Below are 15,186 nucleotides of genomic sequence, written 5' to 3'. Positions count from 1 at the left end.
GAAACCTGTTCATTATGACCAGTGGTGGTTGTGCCAGAGACGGAATGAGGATTGGGTAGGCTGTTGACGTAGGTTCCTATAACAACGATAGATTGGAGCAATTTGGCCATATGGAGGACAAGATGAATAATATACAAGGAGCAGGAAGGGGTATACTCCGAAGAAACTGCATTTTGAAGACTCACACCAGAGTATTCCAATTCTGTGAAATGCATGCCATAACTCCAACGTAGTAATTGTGAGGGGTTTTTACGCCTTCCGTAAAACAGAAAATAGCCGCTGCGTTTTAACATTACCACATTATGTAAACAAATCAGTGCTGACTACAGAAGATATACCACTTTACGTTGAACCCAAACAATCTCAGACATCCAAATCCCAATTTATTGGACAATCCAAGCCAAGGTATTTCAAGCATGAGGTAGTTTTTGACTGATAAATTTGCAGTAGTTGTCAAATGTATTGGCAGCCGTGAAATAAAGCCACTTTCTGGCACAAGTATTCAGACACATTATAACCAATGGCAAACAGCACACGACATGAACCACAGTAATTGGACTCGGGAGATCTCAGTAGTAACTATGTCCACTTTATTCAAGCAAGGTTATTGCTCTGTCTGATTGAGATCAATATGATAACTCAATGTGTTTGATTCTATAAATCTGATAGTGTTGATCAACAGAAACCCCATTTCTCATTGCAAACGAATCGATGCGCAACGAAGACTGGAATTGCCGTGGATAGAGTGAGTGAATGTGTTAGTTTTACGCCGTACTCAGCAATATTCCAGTTATATGGCTGCGGTCTGTAAATGATCGAGTCTGGACCAGACAATCCAGTGATCGACACCATGAGCATCGACTGAGATACTATGACATGTGTCAACGACCCTGATGCCGTTAGTCGCCTCTTACGACAAGCATTGGTTACTGAAGATCAATTCTATCCCGGATCTTCACGGGTCGCCATGGATAGAATCTGCTTACATCACGTAAATACATGCAAAAGAACAGGTCTGTATGTGCATGTGCGTGTGTGTGCGTGTGTGTGTGTGTGCGTGTGCGCGCGTGCTTGCGTCGTGTGTATGTGAACGAAACATAATTTTATAAGAACATTCGGACACGTTCATATATGTCTTAACTGGTACCTATGTATAAGTAATTTTCTCATCGTTAATACAGGTCCTTGCATCAGTCCGTGTATGTATTGCATGATGCCATTTGATAGTTGGTGTTCATTATCTAGAATGCATCCTGAACTGGGTTGCAGGATGTTTATGATCAACTCCTGTCCAAGACTATTTATGTTAAATTTCACATATAATATTATATAAGCTAACATCACGATGTGATTGAGAACCCGGATGTACGGAAATGTCATTATGCGCCCTTGCCGTAGTGTGGTCTACCAATAATAAGGAAACGTAAGAGCCTACATGTCAGTTATGACTACGTGTCCAGGTTTCCGATTCACAAAGTGACGTTAGTACGGTGATACTAACTAACATACTTTAAGAAAGGCCTACGATATGCGTTGCGCTAAGATCGCTTTTTCACAGAACGATTTCACTCTTGAAAACGATCACATAGCATCATACTGCTGACTTAAGACTGTAGGTTGTATACCTATACTGAAATGCTTTTATTGATTGTCGAGAATATTTCTGATTCTAATATAACAGTTCTAATTGTTCATAACAAACACCTTGCGGATGTTTATGAATTATGGTAAACTGATGGGCGAGTGAATCCGAGAGTGTATATCTTGAAACTAAAGGGAATTTGAAAGATAAATATTTTGAAATAAACGGACATTTGACCTGTCGTTGACCTGCCTGTGACTTGCCTTTGACCTGCCTTTGACCTGCCTGTGACATGCCTTTGGTCTGCCTTTGACCTACCTGTGAGTTGCCTTTGACCTACCTGTGAGTTGCCTTTGACCTACCTGCGAGGTGCCTTTGACCTGTCTGTAACCTGCCTGTGACTCACTTGACAGGTGCCTCCAGTGGGGCGGGATAGATTGACTGTTTGCACGAACACCCTTGTTGTTCACGATTTGATCAATTCGTAAACTTATGACCTAGTATAATCGGAATCGTACAAAGAATAAGGTTTCAGCTTTATTATTGGTGTGTTTATTTACTATTAGTACCTATGATGAATCCTACGGAGAATTTTAAAACCGTCTGAGACATAGCAATCATCTTGCAGTCGACTGTTGTAAGCGGTAATTCAAAGGACATAGAGTGTGTTGACATCTACCCTTTTCCTGTAACGGGATTCAAACATAAAAAAGCTAAACTTATAACCCTTTGCAGTTTTAACACATTCCGGAGCGGTGGGTAGCCGAGTGGTTAGAGCGTTCACTCGAAACGCCGACACCCGGGTTCGATTCCCAACATGGGTACAATGTGTGAAGCCCATTTCTGGTGTCCCCCGCCGTGAAATTGCTGGAGTATTGCTAAAAGTGGCGTAAAACCATACTCACTTACTCAGTTTAACACATTCCGGTTAGTGTAAAAGTTCCAGCTGTCGTTATACTGTGAGGACCGCCCTCGTGATGTTGTGGAGAGAACGTCTGGCGTCAGGGGACAGTAGGGTAACCTAGTGGTTAAAGCGTGAGCTCGTAACGCTGGACATCAGGGTTCGATTCCCCACATGGGTACAATCTGTGAACCCATTTTTGGTATCCCCAGCCGTCATATTGGAATACGTAAATTGTGAAACCATACTCACTCACTCACTCACTCTGGGTCAGTCTGCCTTATCTGGGTACTGTTTTCAACTTAAGCTCTCAATGGGCTCGCATAAAAAGTTGGATGCGACCTCGAACCCTTTTTAGCCTCAGCTGACATATTCATGTAAACATGGCAATGGAATTGTGCATTACAGTATCTTTGTCTGATGAGTTGACATAAAACTAAATATTCATTGGTTCTTTGGACGTTGAAAGAAGATTGAGGACTACCCTGTTACATTACCCAAGTATGGCATGAGTTCGCATAAACATTACTTTGAATTAATCGAAATAAAAACCGAAAAACTCCATAAATCCTCTTTGAAGCTAAGTCTGTGATAAATCAACGATGTAATTTGACGAGCAATCTTATATGACTGATTTTCCAGGAGTCCAGTAGGTTTCTCAGATTGGTACCTAATCTTTATTTATGTGCTTTGCATTCGACGTTACTGATATGTGAAACTGGTATGCATTTAGAAAGATAGAATTACATATCAAAGCACTGAAATAAAAACAACACTAAATATTTAATAAAGAAACACATTTTATCCAAATTACTCGATATCCATCGTTATAGTTTGACTGGGCTTTTCATAAAGTTTGGAAATAGCCAGAGTAGTCATTACTTGAAAGATCAGGCACTCATTAAAAATTCCCGTTGCAAGGATACGTCCCTATGTAATTACAATGTTTCTGAAAGTCGATACCTTCGCTATGAAAGAAAACTTCAAGACAGGGCTACTGAAGTTTAGATCTCCTGATAATGTTATCCAGCAAGATTTCTGCGGAAAGATCTGCATTCAGCATTTGAAGTGTCCTTAAATGTTCGTTTGGGCTTTCGAAAGAAGGCTCTTTTATCAATATTTTTCTCGGTGGTGCGGCCATCAGCAAAATCATGATTAATTTTAAAGATCGTTGGAAGCCAAATGCAGGAATCTAAGGTGTCACATAAACGTTTTTAAAACTGTATTTCTTCCCTTAAGATATATTTAAACACCAATAACTATTATACTTAAATCTAATCTAATTTTAAAAGGATCAATGCAGCTAACTAACTTAACTAGTACTTAAACTAGGTGCACATTAACTAGCCTGCGTCTTATATTGCTAATATTCCCATATCAACAATGAAACCAGTTACTGTATCATTTCTGAAAGTTTCACATTGCTCACAGGTTGAAACGTTTGTATAACCAAAGTACATGCATCGGTCAAGCATTATCAGTAGATATGAATGGACAAGAATGCACCGATAATTCGGGTATTGTCAGTGTGTCAAGCTTGAATCAAATTTAAAACATCACGAAACAAGTTAAGCGAAACTATCAATCATATATTTCTTTTTTTTGCAGTACATTTAAAAAACGAGTCAACAAGTAAAGGTCAGAAATGTGTGTTTCTAGTGCCGCGGTGAACATAAATTCCACCCGCTTAATAAAATCCAGGTGTCCTTATTTGCAAAGACGCAAACTGTTGCATTATTGGTTGAGAAAAACGCCTACAGACGACAACGGAGACGACAGGTTGTGACATACGCTTATTTGAATATTAGCCAGGTGAGCTAAGAGAGTATGCATGCCACTAGTGTACTTTAATCTAGAGCAGTTTAGAAGTCCAACATCTGTGTCGTTAATGTTTGTGGTACTAACAACATATTTCCTTTCTCGTTCCAGGCCATTATATTCAACGTGAAAAGAGGACCATTTGTTGAAGACTTTTACCAGTGTGTAACTTTCGGATCGTACGCTGGAGAGTGGCAAAGCCAGCTGTACACCGTCGCCTCCCTACTGCTTATGTTTGTCATTCCACTTGTTACCATAGGAACGGCTTATGGATTAATTTTCTGCACAATATCCAGAAAGTCAAAAGAATTCACAGGTGCGTATGATGTGGCTTTATTGGAATACTTGACGAAATAGAATAACATTATATAAAAGATAAAATTAGTTTTCTACTTTTACCGAAAATAATTGATTTATACAAATTACCTCTCCTGGCATCGAGTTTTTTGCGGATTTCGGAGTGTTTCATCGTGTATAATCTGATTACCAATGTGGTCTTAGATATTTGGAATTGCGTCATAGATGCATCGGGCAAATAAAGCTCTTTTTTCGCTGCGCAGTGTTGTTTCATTCCCGCAGATGAAACAACTGAAACGATCGTCCCGCTGTTAATCATTGAATGTATAGTCATCATTATAACCGTGCTGATGCAGCCATCACTGTAAACTCGAATTATCGAATACATTGGAATCTGATATTTTGGACTGTTTGTTTTACAACAGAACGAACTGAAACATTTATTATGATTAAGGAGGGAATATATGTAATCCAATAACGGACACTGTCGCGTTGCCGCGTTATCGCACTTACCAAAACAAGCAAAGTGTCAAAATTAACTAAAGCCAGTCAATGCGATATTTTGGCCATTTGTCGCTAAGCATTGTCACGCTTCGTTGAAATATTGATTACATACAGAAATTACTACAACAGTGGGAATGCGACAATGTCCCTGCTAGGATTCCATAGTGATGACATCGTAACTGATGCAGTACAGTGAAATATGACCGATGCGACGAGAAGCAATTCTGTTGCACTGAAGCAATTACTCCAAGAACCCGGTCCTCCAGACGAATGCTAAATATAAATTTGAATGAAAAGAGACATAACAGTAAATACCAGGACATTGGTAAATCTATACACACACGGTACTCAAATTTACGAGATCTGTACAGACCCGTGAAGATCCGGGTTAGAATTGGTCTTCAGAATTGGGTGGTCAGGCTCGCTGACTTGGTTAACACATGTCATCGTATCCCGGTTGCGTAGATCGATGCTCATGCTGCTGATCTCTGGAGTGTCCAGACTCGATCATTTACAGACCGCCGCCATATAGCTGGAATATTGCTGAGGGGATCCAGTCATTTCCCCACAAAGTCAATTCCCCCACTCAGTGTGGCGTTAAATAACTAACCAACCCACTAAATCATTGTGTAGATCGAGTACACAGCGTGAGTGACTGAATTTAGTTTTACGCCAGAAACAACAATATTCCAGCTATATGGCGGCGGAGTACACTCTGTGTGTGTGCGTGCGTGCGTGTGTGTGTGTGCGCGCGCGCGCGCGTGTGTGTGTGTGTGCGTGTGTGTGTGTGTGTGCGTGTGTGTGTGTGTTGTTCCTTCATGCCCCACTAAGTAATATTAAAACCCCATGCAGCTTGGTTGTATGTAAGTCTGGACCAGGGTACCGTCTATGTTAAGGTATGGGATTGATGGGAAACTGTCGACGAGGTCGTAGTTTATTGAGACGCAATCTCAGTAACTAAACCTAAGACGACAAGCATAGTTTGACGTACACCTGAATCTCACACTGGGATTTATGGAGCAAAGAATAAACATATTTTATGGAGACCATGAGAGTTAAAAAGTCTAATGGAACTACTTTGCAAGTAGCATTTGCTGATGCCAACCATCAACTTACATAAACTGAAATCCCACCCCATATCTCATCTAAGATGCGTTCTCTTACCTCAGTAATGTGAGAGTGTGACACATTCACTTCCAATCTACTGAACGCAATGTGATCATATCAGGAACAGAACCGGGGTTATCGGCTCTACGAGTCAACGTCTGGAACCTTTAGGCTACGCCTTAAAGCCCTTAAAGCAATGCATTAGGGGTCGAGAATCGTTATTTTTGTCTTCAGAAGTGTTACCCTACCTGCTAAGAAGTTTTAATTGGTGTACAGAAGAGGTTTGAATGATACCTTACGGTCGCTTATGACCACGACAGATTGACCTGGTGTTGCACAATTCCAATCAATCAGTCTACAATTGTGTGGATGAGAAATAGCACAGGTCTCTTGGGCCTCTTATATCACTGCTTTCTGAAGCATAGGACACATTTCCCCGACAAGATATTAGATTTGCGTTCCATTCAGTGAATATATTAAATAAGTATGTTTTCAAATATGACAACAGAGGAGGGTTATTTTATGCTGTCAACTGAAACAGCATGCTAGGCGTCATTCAGAAACATTACTCAAATCGCCGGATCCGATTTATCGTTAGGGGAGTCCAAATGGTAAAACAATGGCAAAGGTTCGATGGCGGTACACAGGTTTAATGTCTGGAGTCCGGTCGTGGTGTTCCCACAATCGAGGATTATTGTTAAAAATGGTGTAACATCCCAATAACATCCCTAAGTGACTAACAGGCACCTTCTTGCAGAAATACATTTAACAATAATAAACAGTTACCTACCAGTCTGATATATACCAGGCGTTATAAATGAAGGGTCAAATGATATATAGCACATGTAAATAAAAGTTTCTCAGAAATAATGGACCTAAGAGTGTCAGCATAATGTTTATTGTGTTGACAAACGTGACACATCGTGACACGCAGACAAAAAGTTCAAACATCACTAGCAAACATCATTTCTATAGACCAACCCCCCAAAATGAAAATGACAAACATGAAGCACTCGGTCATTCAGTTGTTGGCAATATATAGCCTGTTTGTACATTGTATTGTCATTTCTAGTTAAAATGTTTTAGATTTAATTACTAGGTTTAAATGGATATCTGTGAGACACTAGTAGTTTTACTGTTCTTCGTCAACAGGTATATATTTTCTAATTTTATTGATCCCTAATATAATTATTAATTGTTCTCGTCACGATATGGCTGAAATATTGCCGATGTGGCGATAAATTATAACTCGCTCACTTGCCCCGTATCAAGTTCATAGATAGAGCTTGCGGAATCGCATTCTATTCCTCTACTAGAGCTCTGCAGAGTCCTGGGAGATCCACTGGTGTTGAGTGACGTGTGTACACACGTCGACCGAGTTCATCCCAGTCATACTCAATTGGGTTGAGGCTGGCGAGCATGTTGGCCACACCATCGGCCAGACCGTGCTGCCTAAGGAATTCAGTGACAATCGTGGCCATATGAGGCCTAGCGTTGTCGTCTCGCACTAAAGCGGGTCGATGCATAGCTTGCAGGAATGGTTACTGCTATAGGAGCCAGAATCTCGTCCCGATAACGCTGCCCGGTAAGATTACCGTCGACCACGTGCAGTGGAGCAGGTCCAGTAGCAGTTATCCCAGCCCAAACCATGACAGACCCCCGCCAAATCGGTTGTGCGTGGCCACAGTTGCATCTGTGATTCGCACTCCATTCCGACGATAAATCCTCTGCCGACCATCTTGGAAGGACAAATTCAATCTGCTTTCATCTGTGAAGAGCACAAGAGGCCATTGACGTTGATTCCAGCGTCCATGATGTCTACTCCATCTCAAACGCGCCTACCTGTGACGTGGTGTTAGTGGTGGACGAACTGCAGGTCGCATACAGCGGAGTACGGCTGCCCTTAAACGTCGACCAACGGTGCTCCTGGATATCCTTACATTGTTAAAATTGTGCTCTGTCTGAAGATCTGCTGCGTTAAGGAATCTGAACAACATTACGTAACGCAGTGTTAATTATGTGCCTATCTTCTCAGACTGTTGTGACTCTGGGGCGACCTGGTCGACGTGCATATTCCAGGGGACTCATTGGCTGGAAATCTCTGCCACGGTCTACCAATAGCACTCTGACTCACATTAAAGCGGACAGCAACCTGCCGGTGCGTTTGACCAGATTCCAAAAGGCCTATAGCCTTCATTTTAAGCTGCGATCTCAAGCAGGGACCCGAACCGTGAACGACAGTGAAAAAGCATCAATGCATTAATTTTGTATTGTCCTCCACTCTCCATGGATAGAGCGACTTGCACGCGCAAATCATTGACATTAAGTGGCAGGTGGATTTCTATATTGACAATTTGAATAAAAGTGTGCCATGTGTAACATAATGTATCGGACGTTAAAGAACGTAATAATGACATTTCAATGGCCTGATGTGTTTTTTCATACTGTAAAAAGACTTTGTAAAACATTCAGTTGTATATTTTTCAAACAAAAACGAAGATTTTACAACTTTAAAGAAATTGACCCTTTATTAATGACGCCGAGTATACATTTTCAAAATGCCAACATGTCTCCTGTTCTACCTACGCCGCAAATACATGAAACGTCATTGAAATAACAAAAACTGTTCAAAAACATGTTGCAGATATTCTCGAGTTACCAGGAATGAAAGTGAATAGTTCTCTTTCATCAAGATCACGCGTGATTTCAAAGAACATTATTGGTTACCAAGACACTGAGCCAGCAGTTTTCCAAGTCAAGAAAAAACTGAACATCTCATATTGCCTTCTTGATTACATGATCCGTGTTTAAATCTAAAAGATAACTTCAGATTTAAATTTTGATGACAGGCAAATTTCTAATCTTGAAATTACATAAAGAGTTTTATTTCAAATTCCTGTCGTTTAAATGAACGCAAGTTAGTTGGAAAGGCTGCTTTATCGGACTCCAGAAAGCATAAATGAGCTTTCTGAACAAATACTATGAACAGCTATGTTTTACAGTGATACATTTAGTTCGCCATCACATTATATAACAATTAAAGGGGTAGTTGTTGTGATATTTCGTCCCAGCCTTTACTTCAACTGAGTGAATTTTTACGCCGCAATATTCCAGCTATATGGCGGCGGTCTGTAAATAATCGGGTTTGGACCAGACAATCCAGTGATCAACAGCATGAGCATCGATATGCGCAATTGGGAACCGATGACATGTGTCAACCAAGTCAGCGAGTCTGATCACCCGATCCCGTTAGTCGCCTCTTACGACAGGCATGGGTTACTGAAGGTTCATTCTAACCCCGGACCTTCACGGGTTACTGTCAACTGAGGATAATGTCCATGTCTTGTTCTGATAATGAGGGAGTCAAATGATTAAACTGTGTCGGTATTGTAGCTGAACTCTTACAGTATTCCGAGAGAAAAGCCAGAAGTGATACAGTTCATATAGCAAATCCATTTGGAAAACACAAACCTGGAAACATACTGACCAGTACGAACCGGGATTCGAAGCTTAGACCATAGGTTCCTACCACGTTTAATGGATGCATACATGTAATAGCGAAATCTGGCCCCCTTTTGGCCACCTTTTGTGTTTAAAGCTTTGTTCGACTTGAAAAGTCCGTGTTCAATCAGTTACATTGGTACAATAATTGTTTATAAATTTATTTATTTTTCCCCATTGTTATTTCTGCACCGTTTAATCTTACCCGTCACGGTTTATAAAGGTCTGGATAAAGCCAGGTAACTGAAACACTCACAGCACCTGATCTGTGCATCAACTGTGCGGTGTTTAAAGTAGCTGAGTGTACTGAGTTTACATCGGTAACATCAATAGCCGTAATTGCCCATAAAACCATGTAATATTCATATTACTCCACCGTGCACGATAAAAGTAGATAATATAGGATCCGCAATGTACAACGCCATTCCAGCTCTCAGCAGCACCTACGATGAAATACGTCCCAGGGGTGACTCATCATAGCATACACGGCAATCATTTTCAAATGTCATGCAGATCTTGTACATTTGCCTCCTGACAAAGCCATTGAATCCTTTTCCTGACGAACCGTAGGATAGAACGTAGGTACCCAATTTTCTTTTTCATTAGACAACAATAGTTTGCAAAATGCTCGTGACTGACTTGAATCACTCTTTATTCTTGCTAATCAACTCAGGTAGAGAGAATATGCCTTCAGAAATAAACTCACTCTTTCTGAGCAATCGATCATGACTCGGTATCGGGATCTTTGTTCGCTGGATTCCTTATCATTATATGACATTAAGAAGGGCAGTAGACACATTTATCCAGTAAACCGGCAGGATAATTATTTCCTTTGATACTTACCTTATTTAGGAAACAAAGGTAACTATATTGTCCTGTATGAAACGATGCCTGTTGTACGTATTAATCTGATTTTTAAATTAGTTTTCCGGAAAGAACCATATGAAGACACAACCTGTTTATGACTAACAATTTTCGTTATTCACAATGTTTTCATCTCTTGATATCCAAAATGTCAAAGATTCTAACCCTGGCACGTTGTCCATAATTGCTTGTTTAATGAGGTATTGAATACAGTGTTTTCTAATACTGATATTGACCTTTTGGTAATGTGATGGTAGGTGTTGAAGTCATTATCAAGAAAAGACTCTTTCTTCTGACTGATAATGTCCTCGCCGCTTTTGCTTCAACTGTCGATTCTCATATCCGTTTGTCTATGCACCATTAGGCACACCCGTAGGCAGCAAGGGAGATGAAGACATCTGGAGCCGGTGTACTGACTATTCTCTCGTCGAACCCAGCACTTGCAATAAATGTTTTGGTTAATTGTAATAGTTTGGAAATGCTTGATGGAACTAAGCGAAAAAGCGTTGAAGTTGAATGCGTTTTTGTTGTACCTATTGTGGGTTTTTTTACATATGTCCCATTAAACATATTTGCTATCATTTGTCCACAAATAAGGATTAACTTCAGGTTTGCATGGTTTTATTGGATGGGGTTTTCGCCGGTGAAACGTCAGAGAAATTAGACTATCCGCTTCAGAGACAGTTCCTCTAATTGAATATTCTTGAAGCATGGCAGGGTTTATCAATTTTACTAATCCCAAGATCAGAAACACATCTGTATAATGGTATCTTTATTAATTATATTTTTGCATTCTTCTTTGATGTTGTTAAAGTCAACAGTATAACAGAGTCCATTTTGGAACATATTTCCTTCCAGTTCTGTTTCGATATAACAAGGTTATGTATGGATGAGAAGGTATTGAATTTCCTGCTGTGGTGCCTTTCGTATCTATTAATTGACCATCGCTGGGCTGACGTTGGAGATGAGGAAACTATTCAACTGAACATGCGGAACATCATTCATGACTGGAGCAAGTAATCGTGACATGGTTCTTACAACTGACAAACGCACACACCATTTGGCAACAGTACCAACAATCTATGAGCACACCCGTGACTAGCAGGGTTAGAATTGGTCCTCAGCAACCCATGCTTATCGTAAGAGGCGACAAACGGGATCGAGTTGTTAGACTCGCATGTCATCGTATTCCAGTTGCGTAGATCGATGCCCATCATGTCGATCACTGGACTATCTAGTCGACTATCTAGACTCGGTTTTTACAGACGTCATATAGCAAACAAGCAAACCGATGAGCACTTTTACATTAACTTTTAGAAAGCGTTTAAGATAAAATGATGGTTAGTCATTCCACGGTAAGCTGATGATCGATCTATGACATCCAGTACAGATATGAGTGAGTGAGTTTAGTTTTACGCCGCAATCAGCAATATTCCAGCTATATGACGGCGGTCTGTAAATAATCAAGTCTGGACCAGACAATCCAGTGATCTACATCAAGAGCATCGATCTGCGCAATTGGGAAACGATGACATGTGTCAAACAAGCCAGCGAGCCTGACCACCCGATCCCGTTAGTCGCCTCTTACGACAAGCATGGGTTACTGAAGGCTCATTCTAAGCCGGACCTTCACGGGCCCAGTACACATCATATCAGTGAGACGTCCGTCGTGATGTTACATGTCTTAAAGCAACGTACGACCCTGCTCAATAATTGTTGTCCTCGAATCTGATGCCAACAAGGACGTAACGTAAAGTCAAGACCGAAACTAACTTGAAAGCAGCTACCATCTGAAACTTGCATCCTGGTCATTACAAAGGAAATGACTACACAAAAGCCACAACAGCCTTCAATATGTAACCGCTAGCGGGTACAGAGTGAAACGTGATAACGTGAAATTCACAAGTTGTCAAGAAGAGACATGTCTAGGAGTCCATGTGAAGAAACTGAAGATATAGCTAGTTAAATACCGTAACTCAATCATATAATCATGACACCACCGTAGGCAAATGCACGAAGGTCTCCGGTATCTTAGGCTTTCCGTGAGACCCAGTGGGTATTTAGGTTGGAACAGATCTCCAGCAACCAACGTTTATCGTAGATGAGTATCGAATAGATTGGGTGACTCTCCTGGATGACTTGGCTGATTGTGTAATATCAAACCCCGACGGTATGGAGTCTGGACCAGACTCATTTAAACATATGAAAAAAGATATCTTTGCCAGTTGACTTTGCAGTAAGCTTGTTGACATGTTGCATAATGTTACTTTCCCGGGAGCTCAGACAGTTGCTGCTCGCAAATACATGCAACAACTCGTGTAATCGTGAACCAATGTTCATAACAATGTCAGATGACCTGACCGAAGCCAAGCCAGAACAAAAGTATTAGTTACTGTATCATACGTCGTTAATGTGTGTGATTTGACTTAATGTTATCGTTCTGTATCGGGACCGTTGTTCAGAGTTTAAATTTGTCTTTTCCTGTTCCATTATATGCTGGTTTCTGTGGTGTTGCTGTAATATCTGAGCCAATGGAGCGTCACTTCCTCATTATGGTTCTCATGATGAGCTCAACCCCAGGCGTCAGCTTAGTGATTTCAGTAATCGCATTACAGAAGTTTGAAAATGAAAAAAGAAGATTAGCAGTTTTCTTTATTTCTAAATGAGTCAATGTTTTGTCAAGTGGCATGCGATTTGTTGAGAGACAAAACCCTGATTGCTTGTTAGCTGTTCTTCTGTAACTGATGTACCCGTGTGCATCATGCATAAAGGCCACGTCCTGTGCCACTGATGTACCCATATGCATCATGCATAAAGGTCACATCCTGTGCCTCTGATATACCCATATGCATCATGCATGAAGGCATGAAGGTCACGTCCTGTGCCACTGATGTACCATATGCATCATACATGAAGGTCACGTCCTATGTCACTGATGTACCCATATGCATCATGCATGAAGGTCACGTCCTGTGCCTCTGATGTACCCGTATGCATCATGCATGAAGGCATGAAGGTCACGTCCTGTGCCACTGATGTACCCGTATGCATTATGCATGAAGGCATGAAAGTCACGTCCTGTGCCACTGATGTACCCATATGCATCATACATAAAGGTCACATCCTGTGCCACTGATGTACCATATGCATCATACATGAGGTCACGTTCTGTGCCTCTGAAGTACCCATATGCATCATGCATGAAGGTCACGTCCTGTGTCTCTGATGTACCATTTGGTACTTTTATATCCAGCCATGCGCAGTGATCCTGAATACCCATTGACCCCACACTAATTAAACAGAAAAACGTCCAAGAAATCAAATAGGCACCTTTTATCCTAATCCTTACGTATCCGTGTATCGTATGACTGGGCGCTTCATACAGGGTATCCCGTTAGTGCCGAGAAAAGGACAAAACTCTATTTATCATTACACGTAATGTACGTTTTACTCACATATCACCATGACTGACAGTGGTACTGTCTGGATTAACGAGGCGGCGCTCTGAGCCAGAAAAGTGTTCAGTTAATTCTTACTTTATAAAAAAAGGGGCATGTATCTTTTTCAACATTATCAACAGGGCACCACGTCGTCTGAGGCGCCGTTAATCGCAGCGAAGTGTGCACATGTGATCATGTGTTCGAATCCCAGATCAGCACAATTATGTTTGCAGGTTTTGTACCACATCAGTTTCATTGTTTTCAACGAAGTGGCAAATGTCAGACTCTGATATCTGCGTCGCCTCTTACCGAATGCTGCGGCGTTAATAACCAACCAAAGAACAGGAACACTGTTCAAACCGGAGTGCTCACGCACTCATTTACTTAATGGACCCACTTAGTTACTAATGAAAGTTACCTTAGCTTTAGTAAGACTCTATACATGCATGGACACGCAAATGACATTCAGAAGTCTGGCCATAGTTCCATTTCTTGTACAAATCCAGCAAAACCTATATGAGGGATAACATTGACGACAAGATCAATCCGGCTGTATGCTTTCCCGTGAACAGAATACGGCAGCTCCGGGCAAAAATGCCTTCGCGAATCCCTTCGCTGCTAGGTGATTGATATCATATATTCTGTCAATGGCAATCCGACTCCTCAAAGTGTGAGATGTATTAGACTATCTGAAACACCCCGAGGCGTCTTGCTGGGTATGAAAGATCGTCAGTGTGGTGTACGATCTCAATTTGTCCATTTCAATTAAACTGTGTCCTCGTCTTGGTTATTGATACCAGAGTGTTTGTGTGATGTCTGGTTTCACAATCCATGCTGTAGTGTCAACCGAACTTTGATTCAGAAATGCGAACATGTGATTATGTCAACAGTATTTATAAGATCGACTGTAGATATTACAATCTGATCTTTGCACTTTTCCCTGTATATCATCAAATCTGATTATTTAGTTTAAGCAACATGATGATGTAGATTGCTTCATTGAAACAGTACAGGATAACGTCACTTCTTGTTTGAGACGCCAAAGATTGTGACATTGTGAAATGAGCAATCTATAGTAGGATAACCAACTTAGATACGTATCTTCCATTATGTGTATTCGCGTAAGGCATACCCGATCATACCTGATACCCCGGCAAGTGTACATGCATTGA

At 41.0% G+C, this 15,186-nt stretch overlaps 1 protein-coding gene across 2 annotated transcripts in view; it reads left to right on the top strand.

Annotated features, from left to right (window-relative positions):
- LOC124255481 (gonadotropin-releasing hormone receptor-like) overlaps positions 1–15,186 on the top strand; it is a 90,232-nt gene that overhangs the window by 40,492 nt on the left and 34,554 nt on the right. For both annotated transcript variants that reach the window (XM_046689405.1, XM_046689404.1), the window contains exon 3: positions 4,413–4,617. In XM_046689405.1, coding sequence (XP_046545361.1) covers positions 4,413–4,617 — 205 coding nt within the window. The remainder of the gene's footprint in view (positions 1–4,412; positions 4,618–15,186) is intronic.

The sequence above is a fragment of the Haliotis rubra genome, unplaced genomic scaffold, assembly GCF_003918875.1.
Source record: "Haliotis rubra isolate DU_JTF1 unplaced genomic scaffold, ASM391887v1 Scf60, whole genome shotgun sequence".
Classification (NCBI taxonomy): Eukaryota; Metazoa; Mollusca; class Gastropoda; order Lepetellida; family Haliotidae; genus Haliotis; species Haliotis rubra.
Note: the sequence above shows the minus strand (reverse complement) of the source record. Positions and strands in the feature narration are given on the sequence as shown.